General features: G+C 44.0%; 1 protein-coding gene across 1 annotated transcript; it reads left to right on the top strand.

The window, feature by feature from the left end:
- The first annotated feature begins 4,422 nt into the window (after positions 1-4,422).
- LOC135509690 (capZ-interacting protein-like) lies at positions 4,423-23,702 on the top strand. Its single transcript, XM_064930563.1, has 7 exons — positions 4,423-4,700; positions 13,896-13,982; positions 16,474-16,554; positions 18,334-18,402; positions 19,084-19,323; positions 20,738-21,334; positions 23,219-23,702. The coding sequence occupies exons 1-7, from the start codon at positions 4,695-4,697 to the stop codon at positions 23,234-23,236; spliced, it is 1,098 nt and encodes a 365-aa protein (XP_064786635.1). The 5' UTR covers positions 4,423-4,694; the 3' UTR covers positions 23,237-23,702.
- Positions 23,703-23,967: the final 265 nt, after the last annotated feature.

The raw sequence follows: 23,967 nt of genomic DNA, 5'->3' as shown, positions 1-23,967 counted from the left end.
AGAATCAAGCTGTCCGCCTCCTGTGTCTGCATCTGGGTCAAATCAAAGTTTGTCACATGTGCCGATTATAGGTGCAGACCTTACAGTGAAATGCTTACTTACAAGCCCTAACCAACAGTGCAATTTTTAAGTAACAAATAAGTATTAGGTGAACAGAATAAATATAAAACAGTAAAATGACAATGAAAAAGCTAAATACAGGTGGTACCGGTACAGAGACAAAGTGCGGGGACACCAGTTAGTCGGGCTCGATGAGGTAATATGTGAATTTATAGTGAAAGCGACTATGATTAGATGATAAACAGAGAGTAGCAGCAGCGTAAATGAAGGGTTGGGGGGGAGTGGCGGGACACAATGTAAAAAGTCCGGGTAGCCATTTGATTATCTGTTCTGGAGTCTTATGGCTTGGGGGTAAAAACTGTTGAGAAGCCTTTTGGACCTATACTTGGTGCTCCGGTACCAATTGCCATGTGGTAGCAGAGAGAACAGTCTATGACTAGGGTGGCTGGGTCTTTGACCATTTTTAGGGCCTTCCTCTGACACCGCCTGGTATAAAGGTCCTGGATGGTAGGTAGCTAAGACCCAGTGATGTAATGGGCCGTACGCACTACCCTCTGTAGTGCCTTGCGGTCGGAGGCCGAGCAGTTGCCATACCAGGCAGTGATGCAAACAGTCAGGATGCTCTCGATGTTGCAGCTGTAGAACCTTTTGTGGATCTGAGGACCATGGGAAATCTTTTCAGGATCCTGAGGGGGAAGAGGTCTTGGTGTGTTTGGACCATTCTAGTTTGTTGGTGATGTGGACACCAAGGAACTTGAAGCTCTCAACCTGCTCCACTGCAGCCCCGTCGATGAGAATGGGGACGTGCATGGTCCTCCTCTTCCTGTATTCCACAATCATCTCCTTTGTTTTGATTATGTTGAGGGAGAGGTTGTTATCCTGGCACCACACGATCAGGTCTCTGACCTCCTCCCTATAGGCTGTCTCGTCATTGTCGGTGATCAGGCCTACCACTGTTGTGTCATCTGCAAACTTAAAACTTCTTGGCGCACCCATCCCATTAGCGGGATCATTTTCATCAACATCCGCTGAATTGCAGAGCGCCACATTCAAATTGAATTACTAAAAATATGAAATTTTCATGAAATCACAAGTGCAATATAGCAAAACACAACTTAGCTTGTTGTTAATCCACCTGGCGTGTCAGATTTCAAAAAAGCTTTACAGCAAAAGCTATCCAAGTGTTTATGTTAGGACATCTCTCTCAACAGACAAAACATTACAAACAGCTAGCAGCAAAGTAGATTGGTCACGAAAGTCAGAAAAGCAATAAAATGAATCGCTTACCTTTGATGATCTTCGGATGTTTGCACCCTTGAGACTCCCAGTTACACAATAAATGTTCCTTTTGTTCCATAAAGATTATTTTTATATCCAAAATACCTCCATTTGTTTGGCGTGTTTTGTTCAGAAATCCACAGGCTCGAGCGGTCACGACATCGCAGACGAAAATTCCAAATTCCAAATAGTATCCGGAAAGTTCGTAGAAACATGTCAAACGTTTTTTATAATCAATCCTCAGGTTGTTTTTACAATAAATAATCTATAATATTTCAACCAGACCGTAGCTTTTTCAATAGGAGAGAGAGAGAAAATGTCTACTCCAAGCTGTTGCGCATGCAAAACTCTGCTTGCACCCAGCCATCCAATGACGCGATGTGATCATTCTTGCTAATTTTTCAGAATAAAAGCCTGAAACTATGTCTAAAGACTATTCACACCATGTGGAAGCCATAGGGAAAGGAATCTGGTTGATATCCCTGTAAATGGAGGGGAGGCATGCAATGGAACAGGGAGATTATTTTCTCTTAGGCACTTCCTTGTTGGATTTTATTCAGGTTTTCACCTGCAATATCAGTTCTGTTATACTCACAGGCAATATTTTGACCGTTTTGGAAACTTTAGAGTGTTTTCTATCCTAATCTGCCAATTATATGCATATTCTAGATGGGCCTGAAAAATAGGCTGTTTCATTTGGGTACGTTTTTCATCCAAACATCAAAATACTGCCCCCTACACTCAACAGGTTAATGATGATGTTGGAGTCGTGTCTGGCCATGCAGTCGTGGGTCAACAGGGAGTACTGGAGGGGACTGAGCGTGCACCCCTGAGGGGGTCCAGTGTTGAAAAGCAGTGTGGCAGATGTGTTGCTACCTACCCTCACCATCTGGGGGTGGCCCGTCAGAAAATCCAAGATCCAGATGCAGAGGGAGTTGTTTAGTCCCAGGATCCTTAGCTTAGCGATGAGCATTGAGGGTACTATGGTGTTGAACGCTGAGCTGTAGTCAAATTAATAGCATTCTCACATAAGTGTTCCTTTTGTCCAGGTGTGTAAGGGCAGTGTGGAGTGCAATAGAGATTGCATCATGGATCTGTTTGAGCTGCATGCAAATTGGAGTGGCTCTAGTGTTTTTGGGATAATGGTGTTAATGTGAGCCATTACCAGCCTTTCAAAGCACTTCATGGCTACAGACGAGAATGCTATGGGTCGGTAGTCATTTAGGCATGTTAGCTTAGTGTTCTTGGGCACAGGGACTATGGTGGTCTGCGCTTTGCTTGTTTGATGGTTCATCTGAGGGCATAGCAGGATTTTTTATAAGCTTCCGGGTTGGAGTCCTGCACCTTGAAAGCGGCAGCTCTAACCTTGAGCTCAGTGCGGATGTTTCCTGTAATCCATGGCTTCTGGTTGGGGTATGTACGTACAGTCACTGTGGGAATGATGTCGCTGATGCACTTATTTATAAAGCCAGTGACTGATGTGGTGTACTCCTCAATGCCATCGGAAGAATCGTGGAACATATTCCAATCGGTGCTAGCAAAACAGTCCTGTAGTTTAGCATCTGCTTCATCTGACTACTTTTTTATAGACAGAGTCACTGGTCTTCCTGCTTTCATTTTTTCTTGTAAGCAGGAATCAGGAGGATATAATTATGGTCAGATTTGCCAAATGGAGGGCGAGGACAGCTTCGTACGTGTCTCTGTGTGTGGAGGTGATCTAGATTTTCTTTCCCTCTGGTTGCGCTTTTAACATGCTGATAGAAATGAGGTAAAACTGATTTAAGTTTCCCTGCATTAAAGTTCCCGGCCACTATTAGCGCCGCCTCTGGATGAGCGGTTTCCTGTTTACTTATACAGCTGACTCAGTGCGGTCTTAGTGCCAGTGTCCATCTGTGGTAGAAAATAAACAGCCACAAAAAAAATTGTGGGTCAAATCCTGAGTCGTGATAAATGGCCTTATTTCTATTACAACTGTCAATTCAACCAGTTCAATGTAACATCGATAGGTTCAGGCAACAACGGTATTGGATAGCCAAGAATGAGAATTGCTAGCTAGTTGGAAAACAACGACATAGTTAAATATTAATGCATTGAAAATGTGTCCTATGTTTTCATCGATTGTAGGGCTGTAGCCACTGAATTCAGTTGAATTGAAAAACATAAATCACAAATTTGCCGCTGCCTCTTGCAGCAAGCATTGCCGCGGTGCAATCTTAGATCCTTGGGACGTCCATACACATGGTTACGGTAAGTGTTAAGAGGATTCCAGATAGCACTTAAACCTCAGTGATGGTGTCAAGTAGTCTCACACAGCTAGTTAGCTGGCTAGCTAGCGAGCACTCATCATGGAAATGGGGGTGGCGATTGGCGAAATGTGAATTTGGACCAATCCCTATCAAGTGACAAAACGAAGTTACGAACTGCTACTTTTCTGCAAAGTTTTTTTAGTGTCTCTGAAAACATTTGAAAGACCGAGCTTGAGGAATACCCTTCACAAACAGCAAATATAGCGTTTTCTCCACATCTGATATCGGTAATTTTCAATGGATTAAATGCGATACAAACAAAAAGTAGTGGTAAAAGGATAATAATCCAATTTGTAAGTCGCTCTGGATAAGAGCGTCTGCTAAATGACTTAAATGTAAATGTTAAATGTAATATAGGTAAAACCAATAAATCCGTCAGGCTCTAGATGACATCCTCCGGAAGTCCTCAATTAGATCCATGAGCCTCCTAGGTTTTGTATTAAAGTCAACATACCCAGAGGAGGATGGAAACTAGCTGTCGTCCAACTTCACAATGGTGCTACCCTAGAGGGTACTGCTGAGGCTTAATTGCCATACGTGTTTTAATCAGTTATTTGGTGACATTAATATATTCAGTATAGTAAAAAGGATACATTTTTAAATGTTGCACTATTTTTATGAAATTCACTGAGTAGGATCGTCCTCCCCTGGTAGCTACACCTGCGTCATACACATCCCTAAAATTAACTTCAATCACTTTGTATTAATCTCAGCATCGGCTCAGCATGAAAATGCATGCAACGCAACACTACAGTTTGAAACCGACCAACAGGCTACTGTTGATTCACTCACTCTCACTCTAGTCACACGTTCTGGAAATGTTGTGAGAGTGCTTTCTAAATATAACCGCAGAGAGAGAGCGGGAGAGAGAGAGCACCTTTCCAGCCACTAAGGGTTCTCGCTGAGCTCACATACACGGGCCTGAAAGGAGAGAGAAGGGTGTGAGGAGAGGAGACCGAGCGCAACTTTGACAAGTCCCAAAATAAAACTTTTAGAGGGAGTTGAAACTTGCTGCGAACGGGACGACAGTCAAGGCAGCTGCAGCAGAGGATGGAGGTAAACAGAGTTTTGGGTGTTTTAAAATCGGTTTTTGTTTGTGTTGAAGAGTTAAGTTGTTGATTTACATATAGAATTATATCTGTGATTCTGTGCTGTCCAGTACAATGTAGTCTATAGCCGACTAAACTCGTAAATGGTAGAGTTGAGTTTCGTCGGCTAAGTAGTCTAAAAACCTGCACAAGACATGACACTCTCTGTGTGATCTGTATGGACCAAACTGATAGCATGCAGATTTAGATGATTCATATGTTTTGAATTACAGAGGAGCATAACAACCAGGCCTGGGCTTAGTTTTAGCCCGTACATTTCACTGAACTAAACTTTGTCATGCATGTTGTCACTTGTCATGACATCTCACTCTCTTTCTCTCATGTTCATAGTGCCATCAGTGTGTGAGAGACTGTCAAGCATATAGCCTAATGTATTGAATTTGTATTCATTAAGCCCAGAGTGTCAAATGTTATTCCTGTTTTTTGTTACGACCTTTCAATTTGTGTACAATTTAAGATGACTTTTTTTAAATGTTGTATTTTTTTTATTACGATCCCGACACCAATCGTGACAGCTAGTTTTACTGGGATCCGAGACATAAAGAAGAAGACATTACTGGAAAAATGCCAAACATATTAACATGTAATGTGTGTGTGTGTGCGCGCATCCATTAGATACACATGTCAATACATACAAAAAACAGGTATAACACATTGGGGAGAGGCGTTGTCCTGTGAGGTGTTGCTGTATCTATTTTTTTAATAAACCAGGTTTGCTCTTCACCTGTGCTATATGAAATAGAAGGGAGTTCCATGCAATCATGGCTCTGTATAATACTGTACATTTCCTTGAATATGTTCTGGACCTGGGGACGGTGAACAAATAGACAACCAGGTGAGGGGAGTTTCTAACTGAACAATTTCCTTAATTGATCAATCAAGTACAAGGGAAGAGCGAAAACCAGCCCTCCAGGAATTAAGTTTGACACCTCTGCATTAGGCTATGATGTTAGAATGTCACTTGTAGTAGTTGTTAGAATAGAGTTGGAGCATTTTGGAGCAGACATATGGGTTTGAGTTAGATGCATGATGCATGTGGTGGTGGAATGGCAGCCTATCACGGGAAGACTTCCTGGTTTGTTGACCCTATACTGTAGCTGCTTCTTTGCATCGATGTTGTTCAGTACGTTACTCAAACAGGAAATATGACAGGAACACACACCACACACAGAGGAAGTGGTGTAACCGTTGCCTTTGCAACAGGTTGCTACACATGGAGTTGCACAATTCTACACGTTGTAGACATATACACGAGTGGGATGTGAAACGTGACATTGATTGGGGGACTAATTGTCCAGAGAAGAGACGTTAGATCAAGACTGCTTGCATCCCAAATGGCACCCTATTCCCTATTGTCAAAAGTACACTAAATGGGTATATGGTGCCATTTGAAAAGTCCAGTCCATGATAAAGGCATGTTTTATACTCATACACTTGGTCTCCTGCCTTTAAGGATGAGAATTAATTTGTGTGTGTGTACCCCCACGTTCGCCTGGCCTCCGGGCTATGTGATTTCATTATCTGCTGAATGCCAGCAATGTGAGTCCTTCAACTTAGTGTGTATCAACCCCACTTCAACAGCCGTGTGTGTGTGTAGGCCGCTGCTGCCTCAAGTGAGGGCAGATAATGAAGGACAAAGAGATACAAGACAGAGGGGGATAAAGAGAGAAAGGAAAGAGGGACAGAGGGAGAGTAAGAGAGGAAGGGGAGTAAAGGACTGTAAAGATCTGGGTATGGTCTTACTGAAAGTGTGTGTGTTCGGAGTGTATTTGGGATGCTGTTTAAGCTTAATGTTTAGTCTCTGCCAACACACACACTGGACTCCACCTCATATCCACCACACATAAGCAGATCCAGATGATGATGTCATGAGAGAGAGAGGTGTCTGTCTGACAGAATGGAACAGTCAGATTGTAATTTGTGTAATCTGACGGTTCCATTCTATCCGATAGGCCTCTCTCTCTCTCTCTCTCTCTCTGTCTGTCTCTGTTCTCTCTCTCTCTGTCTCTCTCTGTCTCTGTTCTCTCTGTTCTCTCTCTCTCTGACCCTCTCCCTCTCTCTGTCTGTCTCTGTTCTCTCTCTCTCTCTCTCTCTCTCTCTCTCTCAACTTGAAAATCTATGGCATGACTTGAAAATGGTCGTTGAGCAATGATCAACAACCAATTTGACAAAGCTTGAAGAAAAGTTGCACAATCCAGGTGTGGAAAGCTCTGAGACATTTAAGTCAAGGGGTATGAATACTTTCTGAAGGCACTGTATGTGTGAGGATGATGTATACAGGCATATAAATAGGGATCAGATGAGTTATGTCTGGATGTTTCTGGAAGGGTGCAACCAATAACGTCTCCCCAGAGCAACATGACTGTTAGGAGAGCAGAGCAGAGTGTGTAGATTATGGAGGAAGAGAGCGATAGAGGGAGGGAGAGGTCCAGCATGGTAATGTGATTAAGATGTTGTGTTTTTGTTGTGCTGTTGCAGTGTTTACTCTCTTCCTATGGCTGGAGTGCTGCCAAGCCCAGTCAACACACACACACACACACACGCTCACACGAAATTAACAACAAGTCTGGAGGGATGGGGCGGAGCTGGGAAGGGAGTGCGTGAGGCTGGCGTGTTTATTTAACGCTGTAAAAGCATCGTAAAAACAGCAGTTCAGGTGTTGAAGCTGTCTGCCATGGTGTGACATCATCTCCCATCATGCACTGTGGAACAGGTGTGTGTCTAGTAATGATGCCAGAAGAAGGCCAGGCAGCACTCACTGGATGTGTTGTGCAGTTTGGTTTATATTCTTTTAAAGACAATTTTCACACAGAGTGTTCATAAATGTCTGAAGTTCCACCTTCAGAGAGTGTGTTTGGTTAGACCAGCTATATTGTCATCCCAAGCTCTTCTATAACACACGTCAGTGAGCTAACTTGGAGCATTGTGGAGCATAGTACTGGCAGTGGCAACACTAGGTTTGTGGGTTTAATTCCTTGCATGGGTCCCAAATACTGAGTGTAGGTGTTAAATGGACTTATAAACAGGAAGAAAGGTATTGTACTGTAGAAGCAGGCCTGAATGGGACATTGGAACTGTCAACAGCTCTGGTCTCCCTCCCTATCTCTCTCTCTCTCCCCTAAACAACGCACCTCAGTAAGAAGGGCCATCCCATTTTCCTCATATAAACGTTTACCACCAGAGAAAATTCCATGGGAATAAGTGAAACTGTTGAAGAAATGCCTGGCATCCAATCCATCCTTTCAGGATGTGTCCATAGAGCAGAGCCTGGTGGGGTCTGGGTCCAGATCCGGGGGCCAGGCATCTGGGTCAGGGGACAGGGGGTCTGGGGCCTAAGTAATATAGTGATGACCCTACTTAGGCTTTATTGTTACATATCGCTCACACCTATCCCATCTCTTCAGATTTGTAAACACCACAGAGTAAGGATTGTGCTCCAGGCAGCAGACTCTCAATCTGTTACTGATATCTCTCATCTTTCTCCCTCTCATTCTTTCTCTCCCTCTCCCTCTCCCTAGTACATCTCTCAGGCCAGTGCTTTCTCTCCCTCTCCCTAGTACATCTCTCAGGCCAGTGCTTTCTCTCCCTAGTACCCTAGTCTCTCTCAGGCCAGTGCTTTCTCTCCCTCTCCCTAGTACATCTCTCAGGCCAGTTTCTTTCTCTCCCTCTCCCTAGTACATCTCTCAGGCCAGTGCTTTCTCTCCCTCTCCCTAGTACATCTCTCAGGCCAGAGCTTTCTCCTCTCCCTAGAGCTTTCTCCCTCTCCTAGTACATCTCTCAGGCCAGTGCTTTCTCTCCTCTCCCTAGTCATCTCTCAGGCCAGTGCTTTCTCTCCTCTCCCTAGTACATCTCTCAGGCCAGTGCTTTCTCTCCCTCTCCCTAGTACATCTCTCAGGCCAGTGCTTTCTCTCCCTCTCCCTAGTACATCTCTCAGGCCAGTGCTTTCTCTCCCTCTCCCTTTCTCTCCAGTGCTTTCTCTCCCTCCCCTAGTACATCTCTCAGGCCAGTGCTTTCTCTCCCTCTCCCTAGTACATCTCTCAGGCCAGTGCTTTCTCTCCCTCTCCCTAGTACATCTCTCAGGCCAGTGCTTTCTCTCCCTCTCCCTAGTACATCTCTCAGGCCAGTGCTTTCTCTCCCTCTCCCTAGTACATCTCTCAGGCCAGTGCTTTCTCTCCCTCTCCCTAGTACATCTCTCAGGCCAGTGCTTTCTCTCCCATCTCCCTAGTACATCTCTCAGGCCAGTGCTTTCTTTCCCTCTCCCTAGTACATCTCTCAGGCCAGAGCTTTCTCTCCCTCTCCCTAGTACATCTCTCAGGCCAGAGCTTTCTCTCCCTCTCCCTAGTACATCTCTCAGGCCAGTGCTTTCTCTCCCTCTCCCATAGTACCAGTGCTTTCTCTCCGTCTCCCTAGTACTTTCAGGCCAGAGCTTTCTCCCCTCTCCCTAGTATCTCTCAGGCCAGTGCTTTCTCTCCCCAGTGCTCTCCCTAGTACATCTCTCAGGCCAGTGCTTTCTCTCCCTCTCCTAGTACATCTCTCAGGCCAGTGCTTTCTCTCCCTCTCCCTAGTACATCTCTCAGGCCAGTGCTTTCTCTCCCTCTCCCTAGTACATCTCTCAGGCCAGTGCTTTCTCTCCCTCTCCCTAGTACATCTCTCAGGCCAGTGCTTTCTCTCCCTCTCCCTAGTACATCTCTCAGGCCAGTGCTTTCTTTCCCTCTCCCTAGTACATCTCTCAGGCCAGTGCTTTCTCTCCCTCTCCCTAGTACATCTCTCAGGCCAGAGCTTTCTCTCCCTCTCCCTAGTACATCTCCCAGGCCAATGCTTTCTCTCCCTCTCCCTAGTATATCTCTCAGGCCAGTGCTTTCTCTCTTTCACAAGCCTGTCATTTACCTTTTTCACTGCCACTTTATGTAATGTCCTCCAGTCCCAAGTCCCCAGGTTCCCAGCCACCCACCCACACACACATAGACAGACACACGGCTTGCACTCTCTCTCTCTTTCTAAATTCAATTCAATTACATTTGCTATATTGGCATGATGTAACAATGTACATATTGCCAAAGCTTACTTCTGAGATTTCCAATATGAACATAATAAAAATAATAATCAATATTGTCTCTCTCTCTCTCTCTCCTTCCATCTCTCTGTCTTCCCTATTTCTCTCTTCACACTCTCTTGAGTGGGCAGTGGGGATATCTAGAGATGGAAGTGCTTGTTGACCGGAGCAGGGGAAAACAGCTGAGAACAGGGGGGAAAGAGAGAGGGATATGACGTCAGCTCTGGATGGAGGGAGGGGAATGGGCTCTATCCCAAATGGCACCATATTCCCTTTATAGTGCACAGATTTTGACCAAGGCCCTTTTGGGATGTAGTCATGATCTAACTGGGTCTTGCCCTAGTGAGAGAGAGCAGGGTGAGATCATACTTAGACTGTAGAAAGAGCCACAGTATATGGCAGAATTACTTACCATAAGACACAGAGTGGTTCTCACCTATCTCTAAGTTAGATTTACAGGGGTACTGAGGAAAGCTACAAACTTGCTAGGAAAACTTGGTAGCCCAGGCATACGCAGAGAGAGAGTGAGAGAGAGAGAGGAGGGGTGGGTGGAGGGAGGGAGATGGAAAGCGAGAGAGAGTGAGAGAGGGGATTTGTGTGTAACCTGTGTAATCTGACTGTTCCAGAGTTAGAAGGAAAGGGGAGTGGCAAATATAAGTGTGGTGAGGTCACAGGATACAGAGAAACGAGAGGGAGAGAGAGAGAGCATCCATAGACAGACATAATGGCAGACAGGCAAACACATCCAACTGTTTGTTCTATTTCTATACCCATCTCTCGGTTTTCTTTTAATCATGCTCCTCGCTGTATTCCCCCCTATATCCTTCCCTAGCCATTCTGAGGGTGTGAGGTCATTTCCTGTTGTGGAAAATGGGAAAAGTACGAAAATGTATGCACTCACTATTGTAAGTCTCTCTGGATTAGAGCGTCTGCTAAATGATTAAAATATAAATGTAAATGTTCTGTTGTGTCAGTATGGTTGTGTATTGGAGAAGTTGTGTTCCAAAAGCCACATTGTTCCCTACATTGTGTGCTACTTTTGACCAGGGCAAGATGGCGCCGACAAATAGGGCAGCTCTGCTTCTAGCTCCTAAGCAACTTTGCAGTATTTTTTGTGTGTTAATTCTTACTCTATTAGCCCAGGATTTTTTTTGTGTTACTACATAAAGCCGGAAATAACTTTTACGACTTTCCCGAATTGGATCCTTTGTTCGTACACCCAAGGGCAATTGAACTGATTCCAGAGGCTGATCTCAAACACTGCTAGCGGAGAAGAGGTAGTCGGAGTGGACTTCTAGTCCGACTCAGGAGGCGTGCACACCACCCACTGCTTCCGAGTATATTACTCGCTAATGTTCAGTCTCTGGAAGTAGACAAGCTCAGGGCAAGAATCTCTTTCCAGAGAGACATCAGGGATTGTAACATACTCTGTTTCATGGAAACATGGCTCTCTCCGGATATATTGTCTTTGTCTTTACAGCCAGCTGGGTTCTCAGTACAATGCGCAAACAGGAATAAAGAACTCTCCGGGAAAAAGAAAGGCAGGGTGTATGTTTTATGATTAACTACTCATGGTGTGATTGTGATAACATACAGAAACTCAAGTCTTTTTGTTCACTCAACCTAGAATACATCAAAATCAAATGCCGCAGTATTACCTCCCAAGAGAATACTCTTTGCTTATAGTAACAGCTATGTATATTCCCCCTCAAACCGACACCACAACAGCCCTCAAAGAACTTCACTGGACTTTATGCAAAATGGAAACCACATATCCTGAGACCACATTTATTGTAGCTGGGGATTTTAACAAAGCAAATTTGAGAAGTTCTACCAACACATTGGCTGTAGCACTCAATCTGAGAAAACATGGGACCACTGCTAATCAACTTTTCTAAATTCCTACAAGGCCCTCCCTGCCCTTCTGCTAATCTGATCACGACTCCAATTTGCTCCTTCCTATTGTCAGAAACTCAAACAGGAAGTACCCGTGCTAAGGAATATTCAACGCTGGTCTGACCAATCAGAATCCACGCTTCAAGATTGTTTTGATCACGTGGGATATGTTCCCGTTAGCCTCTGAGAATAACATTGATGAATACACAGACTCTTAAAACCTACCCTAACCAGAAACCGTGTATAGATGGCAGCATTCGTGCAAAACTGAAAGTGCGAACCACCACATTTAACCATGGCAAGGTGACTGGGAATATGGCCGTGTAGTTATTCCCTCCGTAAGACAATCAAACAGGCAAAACATAACATACATCTCGTGTCTGAGCGGATCAATTGCGACTCCACTGTCTCTATACTGACGTTGCGGACACCGACGTCTTGCTTCCGGACAAGCTAGCCGCATCCTCAGAGCATGGGCAGACTTGCTGGCTGGAGTGTTTACGGACATATTCAATTTATCCCTATCCCAGTCTTCTGTCCCCACTTGTTTCAAGATGTCCACCATTGTTCCTTTACACAATAAAGCAAAGGTAACTGAACTAAATGACTATTGCCCCGTAGCACTCACTTCAATCATCATGAAGTGCTTTGAGAGACAAGTCAAGGATCGTATCACCTCCACCTTACCTGCCACCCTAGACCCACTTCAATTTGCATACCTCCCAATAGGTCCAAAGACGATGTAATCGCCATCACACTGCCCTAACCCATCTGGACAAGAGGAATACCTATGTAAGAAGGCTGTTAATTGACTACAGCTCAGCATTCAACACCATAGTACCCTCAAAGCTCATCGTTAAGCTCTGCGCCCTGGGTCTGAACCCTGCCCTGTGCAACTGGGTCCTAGTAGGAAACAATACCTCCACTTCGCTGATCCGCAACACAGTGGCCCCACAAAGATGGATGCTCAGTCCCTCCTGTACACCCTAGTTCACACATGACTGGATGGCCATGCACGCCTCCAACTCAATTTTGCAGACGACACAACAGTAATAGGACTGATTACCAACAAGGATGAGACGGCCTACAGGGAGGAGGTGAGAGCCCTGGGAGTGTGGTACCAGGAAAGTAACCTTTCACTCAATGTCGACAAAACAAAGGAGCTGATCGTGGACTTCGGGAAACAGCAGAGGGAGCACGCCCCTATCCACATCGACGGGACTGCAGTGGACAAGATGGAAAACTTCAAGTTCCTCAGCGTGCACATCGCTGACAAACTAAAATGGTCCACCCACAAAGACAGCGTGGTGAAAAAGGCGCAACAGAAGTAATTAACCTAAAAGGCTCACAAACATTTACAGATGCACAATTGAGAGCTTTGTGTCGGGCTGCATCACCGCCTGGTATGGCAACTGCTCCGCCCACAACCGTACGGCTCTCCAGAGGATAGTGAGGTCTGCCCAACTTATCACCGTGGGCAAACTACCTGCCCTCCAGGACACCTACACCACCCGATGTCACAGGAAGGCCAAAAAGATCATCAAGGACAACAACCACCCGAGCCACTGCCTGTTCACGTCGCTATCATCCAGAAGGCGAGGTCAGTACAGGTGCATCAAAGCTGGGACATAGAGACTGAAAAACAGCTTTTATCTCAAGGCCATCAGACTGTTAAACAGCCATCACCAGGCGGCTTCCACCCGGTTCCGTAACCCTGCACCTTAGAGGCTGCTGCCCCGTTTACATAGACTTGAAATCACTGGCCATTTTAATAATGGAAAACTAATCACTTTAATATTTTTTACATATTTTTGCTTTACTCATCTCATATGTATATACTGTACTCTATTCTACTGTATTTTACTCTATACCACTCCGACATTGCTCATCCGAATACTAATATATTCCTCAAATCCATTATTTTACTTTTAGGTTTGTGTGTAGTTGTGAATGGTTAGATATTACTGCACTGTTGGAGCTAGAAACACAAGCATTTCGCTACATGCACAATAACATCTGCTAAACGTGTATGTGACCAATAACATTTGATTTGAACATTTATTGAATAGGGTACCATTTGGGAAGCATTCCCAGCTTCCCCCAAATCAATGACCTCACCTCATCTCTTTGTGTGTCAGCAGCCATTTACTTTGTGTGTGTGGACTAAGCCATATTGTACTTCCTGTGTTTCAGGAGGACGCCTCGCCTAAGAAGTCAGTGGCGGAGCTGGCTGGAAAGTTCAAAGCTCATGCCCCTCCCTTCCCCACGGGAACTGATGGGGTGAGGTCATTATAACTTCCTTTTCTCTGTCTCTCTTTTTCTCTCTTTTCTTTTCTCTTCTATTCTTTCACCCTCAGATAGATAGATAGATAGTACTGAAGCAGCTACACGTGTTAAAACGCCGATAAGTGAAACAGGCAGTTACACACAGGAAGTGGTTCTATGAATATCTGTGTGTAACGATTTTTGTTGGAGGAAGGAGAGGAGGACCAAAGTGCAGCGTGGTACGTGTCCATAATACTTTTAATCCCAATTGAATACACAAACAAAAACAACAAAACGATAAACGAACAGTTCTGACAGGTGCAACAAACACTAACCAGAAAATAATCACCCACAACTAACAGTGGGAAAACAGGCTACCTAAGTATGGCTCTCAATCAGAGACAACGATAGACAGCTGCCTCTGATTGAGAACCATACCAGGCCAAACACATAGAAAAAGAAAACCTAGACCTACAACATAGAATACCCACCCACATCACACCCTGACCAAACTAAAAATAGAAACCTACAAAGCAGTCTACGGTCAGGGCGTGACACTGTGGGTGAACACAGTGTCAGCCCTGCTTTAAAACACACAACCACATTCATTGATGTATTGATGGGCACTGTAATGTGTAAATATAATAATTTTAGCTCCTCATTGATGTTTTTTACATGTTTATTTCTGACTAAATAGATCTTAAACACACACTCAGTCGTAAACATTAATTCATGAAATGTATAGTACCAGTCAAAAGTTTGGACACACTTACTCATTCAAGGGTTTTTCTTAATTTTTGTTATTTTCTACATTCCGAAAAATGTCAAGTACTTTTAAAGTTTCTTCAAGTGCAGTCACAAAAAACATCAAATGCTATGATGATACTGGCTCTCACGAGGACCACCGTTGGAAAGGAAGACCCTGAGTTACCTCTGCTGCAGAGGATAAGTTCATTATTGTTACCAGTCCAAATAAATGCTTCACAGAGTTCAAGTAACAGACACATCTCAACATCAACTGTTTAGAGGAGACTGCGTGAATCAGGTCTTCATGGTCGAATTGCTGCAAAGAAACTAAAGTACACCAATAATAATAAGAGACTTTCTTGGACCAAGAAACACAAGCAAAGGACATTAGACCGGTGGAAATCTGTCCTTTGGTCTGATGAGTCCAAATTTGAGATTTTTGGTTCCAACCACTGTGTCTTTGTGATACACAGAGTATGTGAACAGATGATCTCTGCATGTGTGGTTCCCACTGTGAAGCATGGAGGAGGAGGTGTGATGGTGTGGGGTGCTTTGCTGTTGACACTGTCAGTGATTTATTTAGAATTCAAGGCACACTTAACCAGCGTGGCTACTGATTCAGAGGGGTTGGGTTAAATGCCAAAGACACATTTTAGTTGAGTACATTCAGTTCCCTTTACCACGGCATGCTGCAGTGATACGCCATCCTATCTGGTTTGCGCTTAGTGGGACTATCATTTGTTTTTCAACAGGACAATGATCCAACACATCTCCAGGCTGTGTAAGGGCTATTTGACCAAGAAAAAGAGTGATGGAGTGCTGTATCAGATGACCTGGCCTCCACAATCACCCAACCTCAACCCAATTTAGATGGTTTGGGATGATTTGGACCGCAGAGTGAAGGAAAAGCAGCCAACAAGTGCTCAGCATATGTGGGAACTCCTTCAAGACTGTTGGAAAGCATTCCTCATGAAGCTGGTTAAGAGAATATCTAGAGTGTGCAAAGCTGTCATCAATGCAAAGGATGGCTACTTTGAGGAATCTCAAATATAAAACCTATTTTGATTTGTTTAACGCTTTTTTGGTTACTACATGATTCCATATGTTATTTCATAGTTTTGATGTCTTCACTATTATTCTACAATGTAGAAAATAGTACAAATAAAGAAAAATCCTTGAATGAGTAGGTGTTCTAAAACTTTTGACTGGTACTGTACTTCAACTTATCATTTATGTGTAATGCTGTTTCTTGTCGACATATTTTGTTCTGACGTGCTGCACAGTTCTTGTACTTCGGTGTGTTCGTTGACATCAGCATGCCATGTGTGTGTATGTGGAGTGTGTTTGTTTGTCAGTGTTCATATATGGGTTGTGGTTGCTGTGTTGTCAGTCGGTGTACTGCATTTGTGCTGTGTGCCTCTGAGTCATGTCAGTGACAGTACACTATGATCGTTTTTTGTGTTGAACGTTTGTGTTGTTGGTCAGTGGCATGTGTGAGTGTTGTAGTATCAGATTTGTATGTCTGTAGCGCCCTGTGTTCTACTTGTGTTGTTCTGTTGTCTTCTGTTATGTTGACGTTCCAGTGTTGTGTGTATGTTATGTTGTTAGTAGGCCCATTGTGTTCATGGCACAGTGTTGGTTTAGTAGCCTCTGGTCTTGTGTCTCTTGATCTGTGTGTGTGTGTGTTATGTGATTACTATGTGTAATAGTATTATGGCTGTTGGTATAGTAACACCCTTGGTGTTGGCTTCTCTTCCAGAGTAATAAGCCTGTTAGGAGACGCCCTCCTCGAACCCTACAGCTCCCCAAGACCACAGCACAGGGACAGGTGGACGAGGAGGTGAGAGGAGTGTGTGAGTGTTTGAGGGGACTGTTTGACAATTGTGTGTTGTACAGTTCTATAATGCCATGTCCCTTTTGATGTCTGTGTGTGTAACGGATGTGAAACGGCTAGCTTAGTTAGCGGTGCACGTTAAATAGCGTTTCAATCGGTGATGTCACTTGCTCTGAGACCTTGAAGTAGTAGTTCCCCTTGCTCTGCAAGGGCCGCGGCTTTTGTGGAGCGATGGGTAACGACGCTTCGAGGGTGACTGTTGTTGATGTGTGCAGAAGGTCCCTGTTTCGCGCCCGGGTATGGGCGAGGGACGGTTTAAAATTATACTGTTACATGTGTACATGTGTGTGTGTGAGGGGTAGTGCTGTGTGTTGTGCAGTTCTATAATGCCATGTCCCTTTTGATGTTTGTGTGTACATGTGTGTGTGAGGTAGAGGACGACCGATTATGATTTTTCAATACCGATAACGATTATTGGAGGATCAAAAAAGCAGATACCGATTAATCGGACAATTTTTTTTAATATATATTTTTTTAAATAATGACAATTACAACAATACTAAATTAACACTTATTTTAACTTAATATAAAACATCAATAAAATCAATTTAGCCTCAAATAAATAATGAAACATGTTCATTTTTGTTTAAAAAATGCAAAAACAAAGTGTTGGAGAAGAAAGTAATATGTGCCATGTAAAATATGTGCCATGTAAAAAAGTTTACATTTTAAGTTCCTTGCTCAGAACATGAGAACATATGAAAGTTGGTGGTTCCTTTTAACATGGGACTTCAATATTCCAAGGTAAGAGGTTTTAGGTTGTAGTATTTATAGGACTATTTCTCTCTATACCATTTGTATTTCATATACCTTTGACTATTGTTTGTTCTTATAGGCACTATAATATTGCCAGTGTAACAGTATAGCTTCCGTCCCCCTCCGTGCCCCTACCTGGGCTTGAACCAGGAACACATAGACAACAGCCACACTCGAATCATCGTTACCCATCGCTCCACAAAAGCCGCGGCCCTTGCAGCGCAAGGGGAATAACTACTCCAAATCTAAAAGCGAGTGACATTTGAAACAGTATTAGCGCACACCCAGCTAACTAGCTAGCCATTTCACATTGGTTACACCAGCCATTAGGCTGATAGGCCTGAAGTCATAAACAGCGTTGTGCTTGCGAAGAGCTGCTGGCAAAACGCACGAAAGTGCTGTTTGAATGAATGATTACGGGCCTGCTGCTGCTCAGTCAGACTGCTCTATCAAATCAGACTTAATTATAACATAACACACAGAAATACGAGCCTTTGGTCATTAATATGATCGAATCTGGAAACTATCATTTCGAAAACAAAACGTTTATTATTTCAGTGGCATCCCTAAGTCTAAATAGTCTTGTTACATTGCGCAACCTTCAATGTATGTCATAATTATGTAGAATTCTGGCAAATCAGTTCGCAATGAGCCAGGCAGCCCAAACTGTTGCATATACCCTGACTTCCGATTAATCGGTCGACCTCTAGTGTGAGGGGCTGTGTGTTGTACAGTTCTATGTACATCATCTGTATCTAGAGGTGACCCTAAACCTGGTATCTAATACAGGCGGAGATAAAGTTAATATGTAGGACGAAACAGAGAAGCATGCAGTGATGCAATGTGTGTGTGTGTGTGTGTGTGTGTGTGTGTGTGTGTGTGTGTGTGTGTGTGTGTGTGTGTGTGTGTGTGTGTGTGTGTGTGTGTGTGTGTGTGTGTGTGTGTGTGGATTTCTCACCTGTGTTTCAGAAACCCATCTCCCCGTCTCTGCATCCTGCCAAAACCAAAAGGAACTCTGCTCTTATTGAGAAACTGCAGGTGAGCATGGTGTGTGTGTGAGTACTGGTCTGCATCTGTGTGCCTGTTGATTTTGGAGAGTGGTATGCTCTTGTTGTACCATACAGTTATGTGAAGAGCATTCAGGCCCCTGTTGTATGTCAGTGAGCTGTGCAGGTGCATGCAGAGAGAGAAGGGAGGTCAGATGGAGAGGATCAGTTACAGTCTCACAGGTTGATAATAAGAGAGAGCAGCCATTTCCTGACGGACAGCCCACACAAAATGCCTGCTATGTTCTCTGAATCTTAGGTACGTCTTAGTATGTAATAACATTGCAATAACTATCTCTCTCCCTGTCTTTCTTTCTTTCTCTCTTTCTTTCTTCTTTGCTCTCTCTCTCCCTCTCTCCCCACCCTCTCTCTCTCCCCACCCTCTCTCTCTCTCCCCACCCTCTCTCTCTCTCCCCACCCTCTCTCCCCACCCCACCCCTCTCTCTTTCTCTCCCCACCCTCTCTCTCTCCCTCGCTTTCTCCCCACCCTCCCTCTCTCTCTCTCCCCCTCCCTCTCTCTCTCTCTCTCCCCTCCCTCTCTTTCTCCCCACCCTCTCTTCCCCCCACCCTCTCTCTCTCTCTCCCCACCCTCTCTCTCTCCCTCTTCTCTCCCCACCCTCCCTCTCTCTCTCTCTCTCCCCACCCTCTCTCCCCACCCTCTCTCTCTCTCCAGGCTAACCTGGCTTTATCCCCCTGTTCCCTCCTGCCCTCTCCTAAGAGCCCTGGGCTGAGACTGTTGCCCCCCTCCTTCACCTCCACCTGCTCCCCCATCCCTCCTGTTACTATGGTAACCCCCACCTCCCCAGTCAGCAGGGCACCCCTCCCTCGGTCGCTGAGCGAGGAAGAGACACCTGCCACCTTTGAGGTCCCAGCCACACCCACCGACGGATCCCTACTGCCCAGTATCAACAAGGTCTGCTAAGTGTGTGTGTGTTTTTGGTTTTACTATCCTTGTGGGGATCAGAAGTCCTCACAAGGATAGTAAATGAAGGAAAATTCAGACAAGTGGTCACATTTTAGGGCGGCAGGTAGCCTAGTGGTTAGAGCCAGTAACCGAAAGGTTGCTGGTTCGAAAACCTGAGCAGACAAGGCAAAAAAAATCAGGTTGATGTACCGTTGAGCAAGGCACTTAACCCTAATTTGCTCCGTACTACCATGGCTGACCCTGTAAAAGATCACACTTCACTGTACCCATCTTGTGTATGTGACAATAAAACACACACACATACAGCACCAATCAAAAGTTTGGGCAATCCTCTGATCAGTTGGTGTAAGTTACTTGTGAAGCATTTATTTGGGCTGCAATCTAAGGTGCAGTTAAAACCTAATGAATGTATCCTCTGCAGCAGAGGTGACTCTGGGTCTTCCTTTCCTGTGGCGGTGCTCATGAGAGCCAGTTTCATCATAGCGCATGATGGTTTTTGTAACTGCACTTGAAGAAAGTTCTTGAAATGTTCCGGATTGACTGAACTTCATGTCTTAAAGTAGTGATGGACTGTCATTTCTCTTTGCTTATTTGAGCTGTTCTTGCTATAATATGGACTTGGTCTTTTACCAAATAGGGCTATCTTCTGTATACCACAACACAACTGATTGGCTCAAATGCATTAAGTAGGAAAGAAATTTCACAAATGAACTTTTAACAAGGCACAATTGTTAATCGAAATGCATTCCAGATGACTACCTCATGAAGCTGGTTGAGAGAATACCAGCACTGTGCAAAGTTGTCATCAAGGCAAAGGATGACTACTTTGAAGAATCTAAAATATATTTGGATTTCTTTAACAATTTTTTGGCTACTACATGATTCCATGTGTTATTTCATAGTTTTGATGTCTTTACTATTATTCTACTATGTAGAAAATAGTAAAAATGAAGAAAAAGCCTTGAATGAGTAGGTGTATCCATACTTTTGAACTGTACTGTGTGTGTGTGTGTATATATATATATATATATATATATATACATATCCTAATTGCAACGCTAAACATAACCCTTAACACTAAAATAGCATTCTTCCTTGTGGGTTATGTTTAGGGTTGCAATTAGGGTTACAATTAGGGTTTGGGGTTAGGTTTAGAGGTTAGGTTAGGGTTAGGGAAATTAGGATTTGGATTGGAATACATTTTTTGGTCACTTCAAGGTTAGTAAAACAAATGTGTGTGTGTAAGTGTAAGTGTACACACGTGTGTGTGTGTGTGTGTGTGTGTGTGTGTGTGACAGGGTGTTTGTGTTATACCTTTAAGCCTGTGTGTTTCTCTGCATGTGTATTATGTCATTTCCTGTGTCATAACTGTTCTTAATGGTCTGTGTCCCTGTCTCTTCAGGGAAGAGCCCGCCTCTCCATCCGGCGACGCCCACCTTCGAGACGCCACAGGAAGTCCAGCGGAGAGGAAGGAGACGGGGTGACGGGTGAAGAGATGCCCCTAACTACACCCGACGACCATGAGGCCAAAGTTGGGGAGGAAGAGAAGGGAGAGGGGGAGGAGGTGTTTGAGAAGGAAGTGGAAGAGAAGGATGGCAAAAGAGCAGACACCACTATGTCTACCAAAGAAAAGATAGACACAGGCTCCTCTACCCCTGCTAACTCAAAGGAACAGATTGAAACAACAGACAGATCAACCACAGACACTGACTCACTGGAAAAGACAAAGTCCGAAAAAATGCTGGAGCCCCAGAGAGAGGAGAGACAGACAGGAGAGGAGAGACAGGAGGACAGACAGATAGCAGAGGAGAGACAGACAGGAGAGGAGGCAACGGGGTCTAGAGGAGAAGAGGTGAAAGATTGTGGTCAGGGGTGTGGAGGAGAAGAAAAGGAGAAGGGGAGGGAGACTTGTTCAGTGGAGGAGTCATCTACAGAGAGAGAGAAAGAAGAGGGGGAAGAAAAGGAGGGAGAGAGAGATACAGACTGCAACGAAGAGAAGGTGAGGAAGGTGTTCTTTCACGTTCAGGGGCTCTATTCAATCTGATTGAATAGAGCCCCAATATTTCACGAACCAAGATCACTGGACTATCTACAGTGGAAGTCGGAAGTTTACATACACTTAGGTTGGAGGAGTCATTAAAACTAGTTTTTTAACCACTCCACAAATTTCTTGTTAACAAACTATAGTTTTGGCAAGTCGGTTAGGACATATACTTTGTGCATGACACAAGTAATTTTTCCAACAATTGTTTATAGACAGATTATTTCACTTATAATTCACTGTATCACAATTCTAGTGGGTCAGAAGTTTACATACACTGTGACTTTAAACAGCTTGGAAAATTCCAGAAAATGATGTCATGGCTTTAGAAGCTTCAGATAATAAGCCTAATTGACATCATTTCAGTCAGTTGGAGGTGTACCTGTGGATGTATTTCAAGACCTACGTTCAAACTCAGTGCTTCTTTGCTTGACATCATACAAAAAGAAATCTCAGAAAAGAAATTGTAGACCTCCACAAGTCTGGTTCATCCTTGGGGGCAATTTCCAAACGCCTGGAGGTACCACATTAATCTGTACAAACAATAGTAAGCAAGTATAAACACCATGGGACCACGCAGCCGTCATAGCGCTCAGAAAGGAGAAGCATTCTGTCTTCTGGAGATGAACGTACTTTGGTGTGCGAAAAGTGAAAATCAATCCCATAACAACAGCAATGGACCTTGTGAAGATGCTGTAGGAAACAGGTACAAAGTATCTATATCCACAGTAAAACGAGTCCTATATCGACATAACCTGAAAGGACACTCAGCAAGGAAGAAGCCACTGCTCCAAAACCGCCATAAAAAAAGCCAGACTATGGTTTGCAACTGCACATGCGGACAAAGATCGTACTTTTGGAGAAATGTCCTCTGATCTGATGAAACAAATATAGAACTGTTTGGCCTTAATGACCATCGTTATGTTTGTTGGAAAAAGTGGGAGGTTTGCAAGCTGAAGAACACCACCCCAACCGTGAAGCACGGGGGTGGCATCATCATGTTGTGGGGTTGCTTTGCTGCAGGAGGGACTGGTGCACTTCACAAAATAGATAGCATCATGAGGTAGGAAAATTCTGTGGATATATTGAAGCAATATCTCAAGACATCAGTCAGGAAGTTAAGGAAGTTGCTTGGTTGCAAATGGGTCTTCCAAATGGACAATGACCCCAAGCATACTTCCAAAGTTGTGGCAAAATGACAACAAAGTCAAGGTATTGGAGTGGCCATCACAAAGCCCTGACCTCAATCTTATTGAAAATTTGTTGGCAGAACTGAAAAAGCGTGTGCAAGGAGGCCTACAAACCTGACTCAGTTACACCAGCTCTGTCAGGAGGAAAGGGCCAAAATCCACCCAACCCGAAACGTTTGACCCAAGTTAAACAATTTAAAGGCCATGCTACCAAATACTAATTGAGTGTTTATAAACTTCTGACCCACTGGGAATGTGATGAAATAAATAAAAACTGAAATAAATAATTCTCCCGACTATTATTCTGACATTTCACATTCTTAAAATAAAGTTCTGATCCTAACTGACCTAAGACAGGGAATTAGTTTAAAACTGAGTTTGAATATATTTGGCAAAGGTGTATGTAAACTTCCCACTTCAACTGTATCTATGGACATCTATGGACGTTTCCTAAATACTCTGAAACAACTCTATTCAACATCAAGTCACCTCATGTTATCCTTTACCATCCCCAATGCACAGAATATAATCTGTTTGCTGATAACACAACAACTGTTATTATCTTTAAGAAATGACTTGTATTATACCGGCCTTAAGCTGACCTCTAACAGTCATGTGTGTGTGTATGTGTTGCTATCTTTCCACCTCTCAGGAGAACACCAAGCTCTGATGGTCCGTAACCGCACCATGCCCCTGCCTTACAGAGTGGGAGACCCCCATAGTGTGCACTAACTCCCCTCATCCCATAGCACAGTGTAGTGTAAAAGGTGAGACTAGTATGGACTGCAGACTGTGCCACTGGATGGAATCCCTTTAGTCCTCTGCATCTGGAAGGTCCTACACTCTGGTTCCATCCCAAATGGCACACTATGCCCAATATAGTGCAGTACGTTTGACCAGGTTCAATAGGCCTCTGGTCTAAAGTAGTGCACTAATATAGGGAATAGGGTGTCATTTGGGACAGAACTATGCACATTTTTCGACATGTTTCTTGTAAATTCTTATTTGGTGTCAGCCTGTGACTTTGTTATCTTTAGGCAGATTAATGCAAGAGATTTGCATGTACAGCTTTTAAAAAAATACTTATTTGGATAGTTTTGCTTCTGCACAGAATGTTTTGGTGCTCCACTTGATTCTGTGTCACAGGTAACCGGGATCCCAGGACTGTCCCGGGAACCACTTCTCATTTCCCCAAAACATTTTATGACAAGATCTGGTAAATTATAATATTTTCCACAAAATACACAACATGCAGATCAGCAGATTAGTAAAAGCAACAGATTTCTAGAAAACGTTAGGCTATTTGATTTAAACTGGTGTTGAGAACAACTCTGCGGAGGCGGGCGGCAGCTGTGTAAGGCTAGGGCAAAAAACATGCACCCAGGGGGGGCCCCACCGAGT

This window comes from Oncorhynchus masou, chromosome 22 (genome assembly GCF_036934945.1).
Source record: "Oncorhynchus masou masou isolate Uvic2021 chromosome 22, UVic_Omas_1.1, whole genome shotgun sequence".
In the NCBI taxonomy this organism is placed as follows: domain Eukaryota; kingdom Metazoa; phylum Chordata; class Actinopteri; order Salmoniformes; family Salmonidae; genus Oncorhynchus; species Oncorhynchus masou.
Note: the sequence above shows the minus strand (reverse complement) of the source record. Positions and strands in the feature narration are given on the sequence as shown.